The sequence below is a fragment of the Diuraphis noxia genome, unplaced genomic scaffold (genome assembly GCF_037042655.1).
Source record: "Diuraphis noxia isolate RWA-SAM2 unplaced genomic scaffold, SU_Dnox_SAM2 contig0003, whole genome shotgun sequence".
Classification (NCBI taxonomy): domain Eukaryota; kingdom Metazoa; phylum Arthropoda; class Insecta; order Hemiptera; family Aphididae; genus Diuraphis; species Diuraphis noxia.
In genome coordinates this window covers 80135349-80156544 of record NW_028301713.1, presented here as the reverse complement: position 1 = coordinate 80156544, position 21196 = coordinate 80135349, and the positions used below count along the sequence as shown (strand labels likewise).

At 27.1% G+C, this 21196-nt stretch overlaps 3 protein-coding genes across 8 annotated transcripts; all 3 read right to left on the bottom strand.

Moving 5' to 3' along the window:
* Window positions 1–1391: 1391 nt before the first annotated feature.
* On the bottom strand, window positions 1392–9689 carry wapl (cohesin release factor wings apart-like). Of its 4 annotated transcripts, none has more exons than XM_015509704.2 (13): window positions 9344–9689; window positions 7688–7913; window positions 6365–7611; window positions 4725–4852; window positions 4538–4658; window positions 4009–4473; window positions 3709–3931; window positions 3511–3623; window positions 3344–3440; window positions 3101–3286; window positions 2142–2230; window positions 1983–2084; window positions 1392–1889 (listed from the first exon to the last, which is right to left on the bottom strand). In XM_015509704.2, exons 1-13 carry the CDS (start codon window positions 9347–9349, stop codon window positions 1785–1787), a joined length of 3108 nt encoding a protein of 1035 aa, XP_015365190.1. In that variant the 5' UTR covers window positions 9350–9689; the 3' UTR covers window positions 1392–1784. The 4 variants fall into 4 exon arrangements, with proteins under 4 accessions (XP_015365190.1, XP_089080332.1, XP_089080333.1 ...); XM_089224206.1 differs by lacking the exon at window positions 9344–9689 and adding an exon at window positions 8010–8036; XM_089224207.1 differs by lacking the exon at window positions 9344–9689 and adding an exon at window positions 8010–8036 and having other exon boundaries at window positions 3101–3283.
* A 1520-nt stretch (window positions 9690–11209) lies between these two features.
* On the bottom strand, window positions 11210–13854 carry LOC107162687 (SET domain-containing protein SmydA-8-like). 2 transcript variants are annotated; one of them, XM_089224203.1, is made up of 7 exons: window positions 13540–13854; window positions 13057–13484; window positions 12719–12973; window positions 12495–12648; window positions 12204–12362; window positions 11974–12142; window positions 11210–11916 (listed from the first exon to the last, which is right to left on the bottom strand). In XM_089224203.1, exons 1-7 carry the CDS (start codon window positions 13711–13713, stop codon window positions 11642–11644), a joined length of 1614 nt encoding a protein of 537 aa, XP_089080329.1. In that variant the 5' UTR covers window positions 13714–13854; the 3' UTR covers window positions 11210–11641. The 2 variants fall into 2 exon arrangements, with proteins under 2 accessions (XP_089080329.1, XP_015365182.2); XM_015509696.2 differs by having other exon boundaries at window positions 12210–12362.
* Window positions 13855–13874: 20 nt separating this feature from the next.
* bug (thioredoxin domain-containing protein bug) lies at window positions 13875–20061 on the bottom strand. Of its 2 annotated transcripts, XM_089224205.1 has the most exons (6): window positions 16995–17309; window positions 16787–16932; window positions 16460–16720; window positions 15187–15389; window positions 14980–15110; window positions 13875–14243 (listed from the first exon to the last, which is right to left on the bottom strand). In XM_089224205.1, the coding sequence occupies exons 1-6, from the start codon at window positions 17083–17085 to the stop codon at window positions 14020–14022; spliced, it is 1056 nt and encodes a 351-aa protein (XP_089080331.1). In that variant the 5' UTR covers window positions 17086–17309; the 3' UTR covers window positions 13875–14019. The 2 variants fall into 2 exon arrangements, 1 of the variants encoding a protein (XP_089080331.1); XR_016191092.1 differs by lacking the exons at window positions 13875–14243; window positions 14980–15110; window positions 15187–15389; window positions 16460–16720 and adding an exon at window positions 19643–20061 and having other exon boundaries at window positions 16995–19462.
* Window positions 20062–21196: the final 1135 nt, after the last annotated feature.

Sequence of the window (21196 nt, the reverse complement as noted above, 5' to 3'; positions counted from 1 at the left end):
CGTAATTACTATTTGCTTAATACATTCATAATAACAAATAATAAATATATATACATATTATATATTATATTATAATTTTACAGATATTTTAATGTTTCATGTTTATGTTTGATTAAAATAATGTTGAAATTTACTTACTCAAATATTTTTCACACTTTTTTTTTTAATTGGGATGTTTATTTCCGACCTGGATGAAAAAACCTATTGTTCCAACTTTCACAAGCATTGATTATTTTTATAGATTAGTTTTATAGGTGTTTGATGAACAACTAATGGTTGTATTCTTCTTAAAAAGTGTTTAAACAAATTTCTTTAAAACATTTTAGTTAAAACCTATTTTCATAATATCATACAATAGAAAAATACATGTAGATTGTAAAATGTTTTCTCATAAAATTTTTAAAAAATCAAGAAAAACTGTACTTTTTCTTACTGTAATCATTTTGAAAGAGAAATTCTTGTTATCGATTATTTCTATGAAAAATATTTTTCAAAATGAAATATTAAAAAATAATAGGATATAGGACATATTCATTAAAAATCAAGTAACTTAAGTATTGTTGTAAAGTTTTGATATATTATAACAGAAAGTCCTCAGAGCTAAGACAATACAATAATATTCAGATAAAATATTTTTAAATGCCTAAGATAAACACTCAATACCATAAGATAACATAGAATTGATAAAAAAAACAAATTTAATTTGTTATTCCTAAAAATAAATTGCCTAAATTATTTTATGTAAAGAATAATATATATTTTATAATGAGTGTTTTTTTCATCATTGTTTGAAGACATTTAAAATTAAAATTGACTACTTGAGTAAGTTAAATCATAACTATCATATTATAACCAACAAAAGATTATAACTTTTTTTTAGCAATCATTGGAAGAAAAAAGTATGAAATAATTGGAGTATTTACAGAAAAATTTTAACATACATTGGTAATGTTTTTCCTCTTAACTTGACCGATTAATTATGTTAAAACTTATCATTATTAAGGGGTTATTTAACTAAAGATTCTTGACATTCTGGAATTTATAGATTCGTATATTTTAAAATGTAGCAATTTTCAAGATATGAAATGCTCAATAGAATAAGAAGCTTAGACAAAATGTACTTCATACATTTATCAAATGAATCTATTCTAATTATGTATTAACTGTTTAAAATTAATAAACCTGGCATATTTAGCTAGTGTTTGAAGTAGCTGAACACTAAATTTTAAGAATTGAATTTTCATATTATAAATGTGTTTAATATATTAATTTATGACAAATTAGAAAAGGCTATTTATTTAGTTAATACCATTATTATAATATTAAACATAACATTTTTAAATAATAATTACAATAATATAAACAATAGGAGCATGAAAATACAACGTGTATTGTTTTATGTTATGAATTTAATAATAAATTTAAAAAGGTAATATTACTTCCTATGGTATTATAACACTAAATTCAAGAACCGTACATAAAAATTAATTAAAAATACAACTTACAAAATTTACTTAGGTATAACAGACGGATTAAATTTATTTTCAATGAGACAATTAAAAATTAAAAACATTACATGTCACGACAAAAAAGAAGTCGTACAGAATAGGAAAAGATTGTATTAATCCGTTATTGTTACAACAAAGAAATAATACTTTACAGTCAAATAAATTACAAAATTAATACATTTATATGCAAATAAAAGGATAAGTTTCATAAGTAAAAATATTAAAACATTAAATTATGCTATTCTTGGTCCTAAAGAATATAACCACTCTATTTAGTTATGCTGAAGTGCTAGGTAGATCAGATGCATCAGCTTGTAGTTTTTCACATTTTGTCAAATGCTTTATAATCATTTCAACAGATTTTATTCCTTTGGTGCCAGGCTAAAATATAATAATATAATAGATCAATAATTTATATTTCACTTTAATTACATATAAACAGGAATTAAGTATGAATTGTCCAATTAAACTTACAGCAGTAGTAAGCTTCATGAAATTTAAATATTTATCCAAAACAGCCAACATAGCTGTAAACCGACCATCTGGTAAATGCTTACCAACAAATTCAAGGTATTCCTATAAATAAATATACAGAGTTATTTTACTGCAATTGTTAAAAGTTTAAATAATTACCTTGTTATCCATTGTAATATAACCAAGTAAAATTGCAATAAATGAAGCAATCATTGTGTGTTGCATATTTTGACCCGCCTTTTCAACGACTATAAATTAGGAAAAGAAATTTAAAAAATCACATTTCTCAATTGCATGAAATTCATTACTTATTAACTGCTAATTAATATTCTAAAGTAACATTATCTTGCAATACAAATGACAATGTAATTTAATTACTAATAGACAAGTATCAATGACTAATATTGGGGTAGTTTTTTTTTTTTAAATTAAATTACATTTCAAAATTGTAATAAAATTAATCTAAGGTTAATATTTTTAGATTCTGAGCGGAGCGAGGAATATATTGATTTTACCATGATGTGTTTTTTTTTTTTTCATTGCCTGAAAATAATGGCCATAACCATTATTTTCTAGTCTGTAGTGTCTAATTGGATCAGAAATATTGTTATTGACTAGTCATTATCGTTAAGAGGACGTGATATCTGCATACTGCATGATTTTTCTCCGTCTTAAAAGTATTTTTAGATTTAGCAGAACACATGTAGTTCTGTTTGTTTAAAATTTAGAGTGAATTGACTTCTTATAAAATTTAAAGGTAAGAATATTATCTAGAAAACCTCATATGCTTTGTATCATATTTTAATTTTAAAGTAAGCTATGAATATTAGATATTAAATTAAAATATGATAAAAGCATATGAGGTTTTCTAGATAATAATCTTGCATTTAAATTTTATTAGAGGTTAATTTACTCTACATTTTAAACCAACAGGGCTACACGTGTTCTACTGAGCATAAAATTTGGCAAGTTACTCACTTGTTAGACGGAGACAACACATACGGGTATCACATCCTCTTAAATTTTTTATTTACATTTTTGCCAATAACATTAATATAATATAATATCAAATACATATTTTTATATTACTTCTCTATAATTATTTATATTATACTTACGTAATGAAATTGTCTCCTCAATATATTGTGTATGTGCTTTTAATGGAGCGTCTTTAGCTGGCTTTTCTGTTTGTTTGTTCTCGCCATCTAATATTTCATCAGTCTTTTTTTCCTCAGTCTTAGCCAATTCTTCTTGTTGGAAGAACATTTTCACTAGTGCTTCGATTGCGAATGTTTTTTTTGCTACTAACACAATTTTATAATGTGTATTTAAAAACTATATTTAAAAAAAATGTAACTTACTGTCTTGAATATCACTAGTATCAGGAGCTTTAGCTTCTGCTATAAGTTTCCTATTTTCCACATTGATCTCAACTAGATTAATCAGCAATGTTAAGGTCTAAAAAATGATTTTAATTTATATGACAAAATGCAATTATAATTAAATGAGCACTATGTTATATAATTACCGAAAACATTATATCAAACTTTTCATCATGAGGGACATATTCTGGAACTTTAAGAAAAATATGCAAAGTTGTGTCAATAACTCCATCTTTTTGTCCAATTTTTGAGCCATGAGCTAGTTAGTAGTAAACATAACAATAGTATAGTACTCAAATTTATTTTTAACTCACAAATATTTAATTACTTATATTAACACTTACTTATTTGATTGGAATCGTGTGACAAATTTATAAGCACTTTTAAATTAGCTCTTAGACATTCTCGTAACACTGCACTTATTGAGTCTTTGTCATTTACATCATAACTTGGATATAACGGTATCTCATAATCACATACTTTAAACAATCTAACTAATGTGTCAATCAAAATTCCATTTTCAAAGTCTAATAAATACACATTATTTTCTTCATTTTGTATTGTTACCTAAAAAATGAAATACAATAGATAATAACCATTTAATGAAATAAAACTTACTCAAAAATAACTAACATATGTCTTACATTTTCAAGTATCCTTAAACAACGATCCACCTTTTTAATACGATCGAGTAATGTTGAGGACCACACATTTGTCATCGAGTCAACATGATTACAACATTGTACAACTGTACGTACAATATGATCAAGACCTCCAAGCTGTCGCATTTCTTCTTTAAACCACTCACCAGCTCGAACACTAGTAAGACTTAAAAGAGTCTCCATAGCTAATTGTCCTACAGTGATGTTATCTGTGTTTAAGTATTTAGCAGCTCCTTGAGATTTAATCTCAGAACACAACTGAATAACTCGTTCACGTGTCTTTTGTAATTGATGATCAGTAAGACCACAATCATCAAGAGCTTGATCATGACTCGTATCATTCTCCAATAAATTTAACATAAGTTCAAGACAATCACGGTCTAAATCCATATTTAAACGATCTTGACTTAAAACAAACATAACGGTAGCTGTACACATTCCTAAGCTCTAAAAAATAATAAGACATAGTTACTTAAAATTATCTAAAAAAATAAAAAAAAAATATAAATACTTGATCTTTAGTAGCATCTTGTAATGCACGAAATATCTTAGCAACTGTTCCATGTGCCTTAACATGCATCCTGAAAGCTGGAGTCATACATTTAGTGGCCAATGTTATTGCAGATAGACATCTAGAATAATAAAACACTGTGAGTACTAGTATTAATAATCAATGCTAATACCAATAATTAGTATACCTAGTTCCAATTGGGTTGTTTGGTTGTAAAGCATCTAAAATATACTCAACATCATCATTAAACTCTTGAAATTCTCCAGACTCTTGAATTTGGTGAGCTTTTTTAACATTTCGGACCACAGTATAATACTAAACCAAAAAAAAAAAAAAAAATTGAGGTTTCTGAGCAAAAATATTTAAATTTAATAATTTAAATTGTATGATACAATCAATAAAACATTATAATATAATTAAGGTTGCGTCAATATTTAAATTATGTTTTTCTTTCAAATATATTTATATAACTTTAAAACCAATAAAATAGTAAATAACTTGTAGGTAAGTAAAACAATCTACTTATGTTATTCAATTTGTAGTAAAACCATTATTGAATAATTTTACTTTAGCATAAATTTGTTTTGCAATACTGATTAATAATAAAATTTACTAACTATATTTGGTATCGGTACTAGGACATTTTTAAATAGAGCAATATTTTAAGTTAAAAAGGTATATCCACAAAAATATTTTCAATAAAGATCAAAAAAAGTGCAATAAGGTAATACCATTATTTTTTTAAGGCCATTTTCTAAGTCTGGAGAAAATATGTTTTCATTTTATTGATTAATTTCTGTTTATACAGATACGTTTTCAAGCAAATAAAAGATCCTGTAGCTTTAAATTGATTTAAATTATAATTATTATAATTGGTACTTAAAAACAATCTATAGGCTTTAAGTCATTATATTAAGAAAATAATGCAGAAAGAAGTTTAATTCAAAAATTTCATTTTTTCAACATTTTTAATTTTGTCAATTTTCTACATTTCTAAATAAACTCTTGAAATATCAAAAACTGGCTACTTTAAATAACAAACTAAACTGAATTCAAAATTAACCAATAGGGTGGGTTCATTAATTGAAAATACAGTGAAAACTCTCTATAACAAATCTGAAGGGACCATGTGATTTCTTTCGTTATTGAGAGTTTTTGTAATAGAGAGTAATTAATAGGTTTTAAATCAAACCAACCATTATAAGTTAACTTAACGTTATTTACGTAATATAGAGTTTTTCGTTGTAACGAGTTTCGTTATAGAGAGTTTTCACTGTATCAAGAAAATCTATTCTGACAAAATAATGTTCAATAAAAAAGAATATTTTCAAAAAACCAATATGTTCCTTGCTTTGCACAAATTCTAAAACTAATACAAGATATCATATACAGGATAATTGTTTAGAGTAAGACACTCATTATTTCAAAAACAATTAACATTTTTGAATATTATTTTTTTTATAATTGAAGACATTAAAAATGAAATTTTCAAAGTTTTTACTTTTTTGAATCATGCCATAATTTTTATATTTCAATCAAATAGTTTTGGATTCAATTTATTATTTTTTAAATTTTTGATGAGTGAAGTGTAACTTTCAAGTTACAGTTAATAATCCAATCTTACGAAATTTTATTTTTATATCAAAAAACAGCACCATGAAAAATATTATATTTTGAAATATGAAATTAAAATTCTGAGTTGTCATTTAAAAACATAAAAACTTGTAATACAAATATAATGATAAAAAATATTAAGTTGTAGAAATGATAAATATTAAAAATTAATCTAACATTAAAAAAATCAACCTGTGTAATAATTAAACTTACTCCTTTTTCTTTTTTGTCACATTTAATACTTGTAACTGAATCAAAATCATCATCAAATACATCAGTTGATTTTGTAATTCTTAGTAGAGGTTTTTGTTCAAAACTACCAGGACTTGTACTTGGAGTAGATTCTTCTTTCTTTTCTTCATCAATTTTTTTATCCTTATCAACCCATGAATGTTTATAAAGAAACATACCTTTCTTATTTCTCTCATTCCTAGATTTAAAAATACTTTTCTTTGCTGGTATTACTGTTTCTGGCGGGTCTACTACCATTTTTTCTGTTACTTCATCTTCATCAATCTTAATTGGTTCAGTTTCTACAAATACTCCTCGATGTTTTGAAGAAGGAATATCAGACTGGACCTTGACATCTTCTTTTTTCTTCTCAATTTTCTTACTAGAAGTTTCTTTATCAGGTGTGAATTGCACTTCAAGTTGTTTTAATAAATCATCAGTTGCATCGAGTTTTTCTTCTTCATTTTCTTCTGGAATATCCATTTTAGGGCTAGATAAAGAATCATCACTACCCTCTAATACAGCCAATAACTTATTGCGATCATTTTCTAATTGTTCTATTTTAGATTTATCAATATTCATGTTAGTTGTTTCTTTCTCATTTATTTCATATTTCAATTCATCATCTTGATTAATAACAGTATGTTTAGATATATTAATTTTTAAAGTGGGAACTGTGAATTTAGCCCTATCTTGACGTCTCTTTTTAGGTATATCAATAATTGGAGGAGATTCTTCAGTTTCTGGCTCAGTATATGTAGTTTGTGGGTTTCGTCTCCGAAGACTTCTTGTAGTTATAGTAGGGGTAATTTGATCATTACTTTCTGGTACTTCAATTGCTTGAAGAGGTTTTTGAATAGAATTAGGCTCATTCACTAACTGTGATTTACCTTTAAATATTCGAAGAACGATAGGTGGCTTACTCGGGTCTTTAGTCGGTGTTAATGATGTAAAAGACAATTCTTTTGATTCTGGACTTCGGTCTTCTTTTTCAGGAGAAGATTCTGGGGTTTTTTGAATAACTGTTTTGGTTTTCTTTGTCACTTCTGATCCACCATATTTTCTGTCAGATCTATTAGAATCAGCATTGCGGCTTTTAAAAAATTTCTTAGGTCTTACTACATTTAAAGTAGGTTCTGGTATAACAATTTTAGGAGCAGGACTAGCTTCTTGATGTTGTCTTTTCTTTCCTACACTAAATCGAGATCCTGATGTTTCTTCAGGTTTTCCTTAAAAAATATAAATTATTTAATTAAAAATGTTTATTATTAATTATTTAAAACCAAAATAAATTTATAGTATTACCTGTATTTGTATTACCTGTGACAAAATTAGTACTTCTAATTGAAGTAAATGAAGTAACACCCCATTTGCCAACAGTACCTGAAGATTTGGCCGCTGTAGGCCTATTAGTGTTTTCACACAAAAGCTTATCAAAATTTATGGCTGTTTGTACAACACTATTCGGATTATTGGAGTACTTTGCACGGCCATATGACTTCATGTAAGACCTAGGACCTTTTGCAGTGCTCTAGAACAACAAAATAAAAAAATAAAAAAATAACTAATTAGATATATACGATAAAGGCATCTAACATAGAATAATAAGAACAAATAAATGTCAAACCTGATCTGACATTGTAAATGTATGATATTGATGATAATAGCTTAAGACCATGATTTATAGAAAACTTGCAACATATTTTGTATCAGTAAATGCATATAATTATACACCGAAAATTAGTTATACATCAAAACATTAGTATTTATTGAATATAATTGGAGACTAGAGTACTAAGACACTAAGTAGACACATTAGAAGCATAAATGTATAATGTACTTGAAATAAATCTTTAATTGTATTAAGTATAAATAAATAATCTTTATATTATTGTAATAGATTATTCTGATAAAAAATGTGTTCTGGTGATAACTCAATACCGATATATAAATCGTCTGACTAATCAATTATATTTTTAATAAATATATAAAACATTTAGTCACCTATATAAAAAAACTTGATTATTAATATCCAGGGCTCGAGACTTCTACACTAAAAAACGGTAATATATGCCCTATAATATGCCCAATAAAAAAATTAAATATGCTCTAAAAAACATTTAAAAAAAATTATTTTCATTAATTCTAATAATATTTATTTTTAATCTAATTCTAAAAAATAATTGGCGTCTGCACTGAAGTCATTATGTAACCGTGGCTTTATACGTTTTAACATTTTACTTTTGTAAAGTAGGAATTTAGCCGCTCACTAAGTATAAACCACAAAATTACTTCATTTTTTTTCAAATTAACAAATTATATGCAAAAAATAGCACGATACTTATAAAAATAGCAGAAAAAATGTAAAAATCCTAAAATATGCAAAAATATGCACTAAAAACTTTTAAAGCTGCATTTGTTTTAGTAGGAAACGGATTTGTAGCTTACTCTATTATATTTTAACATATTATTATAAATAAATATACAAATGCTAGAAGTCTCAAGCCCTGTTAATATCTAAATACAAATATATGATGCAAATGAATGTATACATAATATAATGCATTGTTGAAATGTTTAATCTAAGTAGGTATACTTTATACATAAGAGTAATCTAGTATTAGGTAATATAAAAATCCAAGCATAACATAAAAATATTGAAAAATACCGTTTCTAGTGGTCACATCGGAAAGATGCAAAATTGTTATTAAAATTTTTGTAAAAACCCAATATCACCCATCACTATAAATGACCAATATCAATTAATTTATTTGGTAGGTAATGAAAATGTTCTGGAACAGTACAAAGCCAGGCAATTGACTGCCTGATAGTCAATATTTAAGGGACATATTTCAATAGTATTGATATATATATATATATATATATTATGGCATAGTGTAGGTTGAATTTGAAAAATAGTTTCCATTACTGTATTTTGTCATGCAATAAATATTGATGTACCTGCATGTTAAGCGTCGTAGGCGTAATCAACTACTGGATGCATCTGATCAACTCCAACCGTTTTTTCTTTATTTCAACGCACAGGAACCAACGACGATATATCTGAAATAGGCATCAGACGCATTTTACTGGGCTTGGGGAAATCTTACTGCAAATTGCGAAACGAGATAATTAATTTCGAAACTTCAAAAATATTAGTGAAGGTACTCGACTGGTGGCCGAGTAGGTGATCAACGATCTTGTATGCATTTAATAATAATTAAAAAAAAATGTATTATGTATATTGTAAACAAAACACACTCATACGCACGTACACATATACACACAAACGGCACACAGGACACAGGACACAGGCGATGGACGATATGAAAATAAAAAAATTACAAATGCGCACGCGTAATGGCTTACAGTCGATAATAGTATCGATTAATTTAATGTTCCATGAAATTATGCGATCTTTCCATGACTTTTTTTTTTAAATTTCATTTAAAAAAATACAAGCGTTTAAATTTTAAATTTAAAACCTAGTAAGAGAGTAAGACCATGAAAAACCATAAATTCAGTTATAATTATTTATAATTACTAGCCACTAGGTAATATTATATTTAATATACCTACCTAGCTACTTAATAATATTGGTTTAAGAGTAGGAAAGTACCTATATTATTATTACTGTTCTGCAGCTGTTTGTATTTTAGTGTGTAATGTATAAGATGCCTGTATGTATAAAACTCTGTGGATATAATTATATAAGCATCCAACTATTTGTAAATTAATTAGAAAAATAACAATGGAACTTTCCATAGATGAAGCGAAATTAGCTTTAGATGCTGTAGGAGATTCCAGAAAGTATTGAAAACTAGGACAATTTCGGAACATAGAAAAACATCTTCAAAATGTATGTAGGTAGTATCACAGGTACCTATACAAATAGCTAGGCAGTATGCAAATATAAGCAGGCAGTATCGGTGTGTTAGATTTTTAACGGCCGTAAGTCATCATAACATTCATAACCTAAGAAAATGGTGTGCCTAAATACCTATAATAATTACCAAATGGCTTATTATTATAATTATAATAATTTATATTATTTTTATTATATATTATTATAATAACTATATAGGTATTATGATTGTATTAATTTAGACATGTGCAGGTTTGTGGTCTGTCACTTATAGGCGTTAGGGGTATTTAAGCATTAAGCTGTACGTTGCCATATCATCACGGCTTTTGGGGACAAGGGCGCCTCAAGAGTTATCGTAGGGTAGGTAATATTAATGATTCCAAAATTAAAACAATTTATTAATTTACAAAAATGTGTAGGTACCTACGTCATGGCTACACAGTTTAATTGGTACCAACTATCAAAAGCTGATGCCTGATACTAGGAAATACTTTAAATCATTTGGTTACCTAGCATATACCAACTTACAATTCACAACATTAAAACTGTACACAATATACTTTATTATTATTATAATTAATAAGTTTATGTTTAACACTAATTTCAAACAATGATAAAAATAATATCTTTGAAATGTTTTACATTATAATTTGTCTTGTGGTTATTAAATTCTTGGTTTTTACAGGTAAAAAATTGTATGTTTTCAAGAATCTATGGGTATCAACATTGATTATAGAATGTCTATTCTATTCTACAATCAATTGTATCAACAAGTTTACTAGTTGCTGTACTTTAATACTTGTTCGCCATTGGATGCCGAGAAAAGTTTTAGATACATTATTAGTTTATTTCTGTCTTTTTTTATAATCCAGAGAAGTAGACGTTGAGTGCATGGGATTAATTGTGCAATTGTTGCACTTAAATTAATTCTGAAATAATTAAATAACATTTAAAACATACAATTACTACTGTTAAAATATTTTTATTAACACTATAATATTGGTTAAAAATTAATTTTAATTATATCTAACAAAAATGTATCATATATTTACGCCACATGTAGATAATAATAACAAATATGTAATAACTAAAAACTCATAAATAATAATAATACTCAAGTCTCAACTACAATTATAACCAGAAGCAGATTAGCAAGGTTTCAGCCCCTCAAGTTTTAGAATTTCTAATTTTTACTACAGCTACAATTACTAATTTACAGTTTAATAATTTGATTTAATTATATTTTTTTTTACTTATATTTGTACCAATTCTTCATTATCATATAAAAATTAAAATTACGGCCAAGCACTTATGACCGACTACTGTTACTACAATTTATTTATAGTTCTCTATGGATAAAAGATAATTTTTATAATTTATTTTTAATTTTTCTACTAGTTAAGTGTAGTAATATTAGGTTTGTAAGCTTGTAATAACTTAAAACCTGGAGATCCCTCTGGTTCATTTTTAAGTATATCTAATGCTTTAGATAATAACACTTTAGCTTCGTTAAGCATTCCTTTACTTTCTGCTTTATTTTCTGATATTCTTGCAGCTGATTCCAACAAAGCCAAATGAAGTTCATATAATATCACTGAAGTATAAATGTTCAATCGTGTGTATAATGGATCAATGATGTTTAGTACGAAAAACATGTCTCTGCATAGTTCTATAAAATAATATTAATGAATTTCTTATTTTTTTGTTAAAACTCATAATTTAATACCAATTTTTCTTTTCAATAAATCATCAGTTAGCATTGAATGTTTGTAACCCATTGAATGACCATATAGCTGTATTAATGTATGTTTTACATTAAAACATAAGTAATGATTTGAATGAACACGTGTTTTTAATTTTGAAAAAGCATCTTCTAGTGAATTTATACTTGGATTCTAAAATTAAAATAATATAATTTTGTTGTTACTGGGTAATAATTAACTCAATATTATATACTAATACTTGAAGAGCTTTATCAACAATGTGATTTAACCCTATTAAAATTGCATCAATTTTATCTGATGAAATAGTTGTCGGACACCTATCACACTCCCATTCACTGAAATCATCTAAAGGATGTATTGGAGTGAGATTTCCTTTACAAAAATCTTTCACCTATAAAATATCCAAATTATTAAACATTGCATACATTATTATTAATATAATATGTTTATCAAATATCAAAATAATATATATTTATTAAGCCAGTACATTGATTAGTAAGTAGAGTTAAAATATAAAACTTACGTTACATACAATAGTACTAAAATTAGTACCCAGTTCTGTAGCATCGGAACATCTTTTACAATTACATTTAAAATATTTTGTTGACAAAAGATGAGCTCTTCGTTCTCGGGTTCCCCATAACGCGTTAGTGTACATGGTAGTTATATGTTCACCTCTTTCATTAATTCATATGTATAAATATTTCACTATTTTAGTTTTTTTAATTTAAATTTAAATGTTCTTACTTGGCAATTTTACGAGAAGCGTAAACATAAATACGTCCACATTTATCAAATGATATGCCAGTGTTTGGTAAACAGTTGTGTTCTAGTTTGCTTACTGTAGGGTATATAGCAGTTAACTCTAATCCGGCTACTAGAACGTCTAAAGCATTTATGTCTAAAATACCACAAATTTTGTGTATAAGGTCTGACGAAGTATCAAATTCTTCTCCACTCAAATAATTATTTTTTAAATAATTATATACTGAATTGATCTCCCTAAATAATATTAATTATTTGAATACTATGTTATTTTGAAAACTAAAAGTTTTTAACATTTTTTTATTATGTATACTACTTACTCGTATACTTCTGATTCTGGGCCTCTGTATTCCATGTGACTCTCTAATTCCATTAGACAATTCCATTTGTTTTTATTTGTGAATTGTAATAATAGACATTTTAAAGGAGTAATAGCATCATACATGTAATCATTATTTTTGGCGATTTTTTCTGATCCTTTAACTAACACTTTACATTCATTTTCGTGAGTATTTTGATTGATTGATGTTGCACATCCTGTACCACAAATGGGCCATAAACACTTTTCACACAAAGACTCAACTACAGACTCTGATCTTTTCAAACGTTGTAAGCATTTAATGCATATTGGTTCTGAAGTTGGAAACTTAGGACCTATAACTAATGGTTCTTCTTGAATTATAATTTCAGATGGATTAATAATACGTTTAGCTATCAGATGACGACCTACAATAGAATCTATATGTAACTAAAAAAAAAAAAACATAAATATATTGTTTTTAAATATCAATAAATTTAAATACCTCATAAGCTATACATTCATTTTTATGTTGTTTCCAATGAGCTTTTTGATGTTCCTTTGAACAATATACAACCAATGTGCATGCTGCACATTTACTACTTGCACTAATGCCACAAACTGCACATTGACTATTAATTTCCAAATATTTAAAAATTATTGCATCAGACTTCGCCATGTTTGATGTTCACACTGACTTCTGATTTAGTGTTTCATAAGTAATGTGCAACAAATATATCCCCCCGCACAGCATTATAGTACTATTATCTATTTTTGAAGACACTATAAATACACTGATCAAATGGTTCCCAAACTAGATGAATGAATAATACTTGAGAATTGATATCATAAAAAGTATCATTTATTTTCATATTACTTAAAATTATATACATATGCATTATTATTGCTCTAAAACATAAAAACAGCAAGAAAAATTTAAAAAATAATAAAATAATAACACTGTATACAAAATATTTACATTAATTTAATCTGCATGTTCATGCTGTGCTTCAGCTTCACGCCATATGTTTTTTATGTCTTCAACAAATTTTCTCCAGAAATGCATAGTCCTAACATAAACTAGAGTCCAGAATATAATTACAAACCATGCTAACCAAAGAGAATAATCATAATCACGATTCCCATATCCAGGGACAGGCTTCACAAAATCTGTCACAGAAATTTCCACCTTTTCATTTGGAATCAGATCTATATAAAAACAATAAAACATAGGTATACATTTTTTTTTTTTTTTTTAATACCTATAACAAAATAAAACTATCAATTATACAAAAAGTATGTAAATAATGTATATGTCATAATATGGATTTTAATTAAAATAATAAGTTGAATAATATATATTTGTATTAAAACATTTTAAATTATTTAATTGTTTAAAAATATGCCGGTGTAAATATTATTATTATAATTAATATTAACCAAATACATGATATAAAGGAATATCACAGATACTCTTATATAAACGTAGAGTGCAGAATAAGAAATTTTGTGAACAGGCATGTGACAAGCAGAGGGCCAGCAGAGTAGGCCGAGCACACCCCAAATTCAAAATAATATGAAGTGATAAAAGGGCCAGTAATTATTCTCTCCCCCCCCTCCTCTTGTAGACATTTTCTGGCTACATGCATGTTTGTAAATGTGATCCAATAACAATAAATGATCCATACGTAGACAACTAAATTTTAAAATAGAGGATTTAGTAAAGTTTAAGTTATTGAATAGAGTTTTTTTAAGGATACTGAAAATTGTATATATTATACACTCATATATTTGAAAACAATTTACTATGGCCTTTTTCTCTAATTGTATCTATAGATATTAGGCATGTATAATAAAAAATATATTTTTACAAAATATTATATTAATCATTATAATAATAAAAACTAAATACTTAATAATAATAAATAAAAATGTTTATGCATACCTGTATGTCTAATAACAAACTTAGTAAATTCATAAAGTGAATAATCAGAACCATTGTATTTGGCAATAGGTTTTCCATTATGAAAAAGAACTAATGATGGGACTCCAGTTATACCATACATTGTATTAAATCTAAAAATTAAAGTTTTAAATTTAAATAATTATTATAGATTTCAAATAAATTTACATTTATATTTTTATTATTTACCTTTGTTCAGATATAGCATTAAAAGCTACCATTTTAATTTGAGGAAATATTCTTGGAAGTACATTGAAGTGAGGTGCAGCTAAAGTGCTGAATTGACATGATCTAGCATAAAATAACACTAATGAACAGACACCAGATTCACGGCGATTAGTTACTTCAGGATCATATTTTAAGACATATCCAAGTCGTGATGAATTAACAACCTAAAGAATAACTAAAAAATGTAATCCGCCATACATAAATATTTTAATTAATATTCAAAAAAATTATTTTGGTTCTGGTTTGATATAGCTATGCCACTACACCGTACAAAATTGATCTCCCCACCACTCTTATTAGTTATTGTCCTGCTGTATAGTTAATGTGTAATTATTGTTCACACAACTATTTAACCTAACCTGTCAAATTTTAGTGAATTATTTACAGTTGTAATTAACAATAATTCTGGAATTATATTTTTACAAAATAATAATGTAATTAAAGTTAGTGAAATGAATGAAAATTGGCCATATAAATATATAATGTTTGTTAAGGGATCGCGAAGGTGGTGTCAATAAATAAATTGCCGGAAGGAAAGGGGATTGAGAGTTGATAATTAGCTAACTGGTTTTAGAATACCAACACCCACAATTATCCATTTCATATACTACTGGGCCCAGCCCAAGAAATTCGGTAACATTTTGTAAAATATATTTTATTTATGATGGGACGATTACAAACAAGAATATCGGGGACATAAATTTTATACTGTGTACTGACTGGGCATTAACAAACATGTACCATATTTTCATGAATGTCTTATATTTAGACTCTAGATTAATAACATAATACTGTTGACTAAGTAATTAATTTGTAACCACTAAGTAAATTGTATTTATAACATTAAATTTATAATTTATATTCAGTTGCATAATTATAGGTAGGGATGAAGACATAATTTAAAACTAAAAATTACAATGATAAATATGTAAATAATTTGCTCATAAAAACACTATCCCTATGCACAAAAAAAAAAAAAAGAACTCTAAATCAAAACTTCAACTCAAATATATAAAAAAAATGATTCCTTTCTTCTAAAAATATTTATTAATTATCTCAACAAATTTTGATTTGCATTGAATATTTGTGTTTTAATTATTTTGATTTTGAATATTTTGGATTTGGTTTCAAAATTTGATTTATTTTTAATATTAAACGAGCACTTGTATAGGTAGGTGTCACCTAGCTATCATTATTATTATTTAACAACAGTATTAAATCTAGAAAATATTACCTCAACTGAAATTTCTGTTTGATTTAAATGTGTAAGTGTAGTACAATTTACAATTCTTGAATTGTTAGCAGCAGTAACATTAGCCAATGGTTCATTAATGGATGGTTGACTAGTATTTGTATTGTCAGTGACAATTTCAGCATATAGAACTGACGATAAAAATGTACTTAATTTAAATTCTTTCCCACCATTACTAGCAGTACTTGTAGTTAAATATGCTTGCATAGTTGGCAAGTAATTATGTTCTTCTTCCATTTTTTTCTAAATAATTTATATGTAAAATCAATTAATAGTTTATATTTTATATCTTGATAGTAAAAATCATACCTGAAAGCTTTTAATGGCATTACTTATTGCTAGGATATCAGTAAAGTCTGTTACTTGCGGTGCAATTGAAACATTTTTTGGAGAATCTGGTTGTTCCAACGGTCCAAATTTACTATCGTCAATGTGTACATTTTCCTCAAATTCAGCTGTAATATATTTTTCAACATTTATTCTTTTATAAAGATTACATTGAATAATTATGTCTTACCCAATGCCAGTCTGCAAACAGATATAAATAACAAAATATGTGGAATGTGCATTGTCTTATCCTTATTAAATATGACACGCTCAATGAGCATGAATCAAAATTAATATTACTGAAAAACTTTTTTGTTTTTTTTTTTTTTTTGGAATTACATAAGTTTATTGGGTAAAGTCAATCAGCTTGAAAATATAACAATTTAATTTTTTACTTGATAGTTCATTGTTCAATACATTATTATAAATTGTGAAACTTCAGTGATTTATTTAGTTATTTCTGAATTTTCAATTTTGCCTTCTGACTCCTGAGTAATGTTTATAATATAATAATAGGTAGTATAATATTTGTTATTTATCATTCTGCCTGATAAGTGATAAGTGTTTCCATCATTAAAAACTTGGTAACCACTTTTTTGACATCAATTGTTTTTTTAAACTTTTTGACCACAGCTGATATAGATAATAATATAACCACAACATAACCATATTTAACCAAGATGGATTGATAAAAAATAATAAGAATTTTTCTCATAGATAGCACTGTTTTGTATACTTTAATAAAATGAGTACAGTAGTCAGACTATAGTACCTATTAATCTTTTATAGAAGATTTTTTTATAATTTTGTTGTTAAATTTTTTACAATCTATTATGATTTATGAATTCGTATTTTTTTATGCCATTTTCCTGTATAATACCATTGCCTACATTTTTTGCATGTACCTATCCTAATTTACTATTAATAACTTCATTATGATTTTAAAATAATATAAATAATTGAGTAAGTATTTCTTCAATAATTCAATCTCGAATCAACAATTTTTATTACAATCTTACTAAACTCCATTCAGTTTAAGTTGACCCGCTTTCGCGCATGCATACTGAGCCGCCGAAACAGTCTGACCCCCCTGGTCGGTGAATGGTGTTCCGTGATTGGTCGCTGCCGTCGCCGATCATCGTTTACGATTGGAGTCGACAGCCACCGCCAGGCATACGACATTGTATACAGAGTATTAAAAAGAATGTCTTGCTTTTATCTTTTATGTATTTATTTTTCATAATATCTGTAGTATTATTCTTAAGTATACACATTTTATACAATTTTAAAACATCGCAATATTTACATACATTTTATACAATTTTTAAAACATCGTCATATTTACATACATTTTATACAATTTTAAAACATCGTCATATTTACATTCATTTTTTTTCAATTTTAAAACATCGGCATATATTTACTGATTATGTGATTTTAGTCAGACTCGGACTCAGAATCTGACGATGTGTCACCGGTAATTGTCAATGTCAAATTTGATGTTTCCGCTGCCAACACTTCGTCTACAATATTGTCTATTTCCCAAAATTTTTTTTCTTCTTTTATTGTATGCTGTATAAAGTTTTTCCACATTACTTGATCTACTCGTTCTATACCCTCTAATAATAAATTTTTTACATCTGGTAATTTAAAAGTACTATTATTCATTTTTACGTGATTCTTAATAGATGACCACGCGAGTTCAATGGGATTGAGCTCGCAGTGGTAAGGAGGTAGTCTCAAAATTGTTTTATTACTAGCTTTGGCGAGTTCGTCTATCACATACTTGTTATGAAGTGGCTTGATTCTTTTAACAATTTCCAATAATTCTGGGATAACCATGGTATAATCAACGACCTCGCCTTTATCTTCTAACCATTTTATTATATCGGCCTTCCTTGTAGACGATGTCGGTGATTTGTCTTTCTTTACCGAGTGATACGGCGCGTTGTCCATCACTATAACACAGTTGTCTCGCAGTTGAGGTAAAATGTTTTCCATCCAATCATAAAATGTCTGACCGTTCATCTCATCATGATAATCCCGTGAATTTTTTTTCGATTCAAAACATAACAACCCACCGGGAACAAATCCATCTTCGGAACCGATGTGTAGAACAATAAGGCATTCGCCAGCATTTACCCATGTCTCGTCTAAATAATAAATGTGACGACCCTGTTCTCGGTATTCTCGTATTGCCCGTAAATGTCGTCTACGCCATACAACGATTTCGTTTTTTTCAGTTAGAGCACTATTACGACTGCGCTTACAATAACGGAAATCCAGATCTTTAATAAGTTTGAACAAACTAGTTCGCGATATAGCCGGTAAACTTTTGTCATCAGAAACTTCTTTATGTATTTTATCGATGGTTGGAATTTCACGTCGAAACCAAATATTATGGACATGTCTACGGACTGCGTTTCTCGAAAAGTCATCGTATAAATGGAAAACATTTTCTCTTACCCTTTTGCGTTTCGGAGAAGTCACTGTACTTGTCTCCTTGTATACATTAATTGTCCTGTGCACAGTTGACTCGCTAATTCCCATATTTTTTGAAATGATCTGTCTCATACTCCTCATGGACATGTTGGGATCTTCCTCCAAATTTGCCTTGTACATGTTTATAATCCTTAAACGTTCGGAAGAACTAATTATCTAAAAAACAAAATATTTTTATTTTTTAAATATGTAAATATGTATATAAATGTACCAATAGTTCAGGAAATATATTGGAAAAACATGTTGTATAAGTTAAACAAAAGAAATAAATGAAAAAAATGAATAAAAACTAGGACTTAACATCTAATTCTTAAATATATTTTGCATAATACTCACTTTTCCTCGTTTATTTTTTTTTATTGGTGATGGAAATAATTTGACTGACGGGCCTGCAGTCTCTGTGTTGCCACTATTATCCATTGTTACAAATAAATTGTAGATAAAAATAAAAATTAGGTTTCAATAAAATGTTCAAACGAATCAGCGGAGTGTACAGGAATATACGTGTACGCGCGGAGTAGCAAAAACGTTGTGTTAATATAACACACGGTGTATAGTGTCATATTCACCAGGTGGTAATGCGACATTGGACACTAGCGCTGCGAGACATGCGCGACCAAAACCAGTTTTCGTCTGGCGAGTGGGTCAACTTAAACTGAATAGAGTTTAGTTGAAAAAATCTGTGATTTGTGAACGCCATGTAGGGAATAGGTATCTATATTTTAATAATGATATTTATTATGAACATATATTTTTTATAGGTAGGATTTGTACGGTATACCATGGGTGGCCACTGGACACCGATAACATAGTTAATAGGCGCACAAAATATCTAATTTAAAATAATATGACGATAAAAAAAGCGGGTAAGTCGTGGATATCGTTCTGCTGTACAGTAGGTTACTGTAATGGATGAGATTAAATTTGAATGCGATGATAGGTATCATTGTCTACGAAAAACGATTCTGAACGGAGACGATTTGTCAGTCTAGGATATATTATATTTAAATATTGTCAGATATTCTATTTTGAAACAAATATTTTATTTTTCAATTAAGACGCATTTTGCATAAGGCATGGTTAATCAATTAGTGTAGTTATCATGTAGTTATCATAATTCATAATACCTTATATTATCATAGATATACGAATACCTGGTTTGAGGATAAATCGTTATCATTACGCGATTTCATAAAAATTTAAAACTCAAACGCTCAAAACATTTTTCCTATAATGACGCTTCAAATTTTCTCTATAGCTATTTGAAGCAAAACTTATAGAAAACTTGGTGTTAAATTTTATAACCTTAGATATAAATACAAACAATATTATGAATTTATATATATATAAAATATTCATGGTTTTGACGAATTTTTGTCAATATTTGAAATTCAAATGCTAATAAAAATTTAATTTGAATTTCCGGTGGACATTTTTTTTGTGATAAACATTGACTAATTTGTAAGGAATCTTGAATTAAATTTTCAAATCTTAGATTTAAAAAGAAAATTTTTTATGAATTTCTAGCTTATAATAATTTACGAATTTTCGTGATTTTTACTCATATGTTGTCAAAATTAAAATTTGAATGCATGTAAAAAAAAATGTGGCTATATATTTCTTTTATTTTTCAACTACTATTGCAAAACTATATTATGAGCCTTGTATTAAATTCTCAAATCTTAGAATTAAAAAGAAAAACTTTTATGAATTTCGATCTAAGATAATTTGAAAATTGCCGTTATTTTTACGTATTAAGTCAATATTTGAACTTCAAATGCTAATTAAAAAAAATCGTGCCTATGTATTTTTATAATTTTTTGATCACTATAAGAATAACTTATGAGGAACTTTGTATTAAATTTTCAAGTATTTTAATAGGGCTATAAA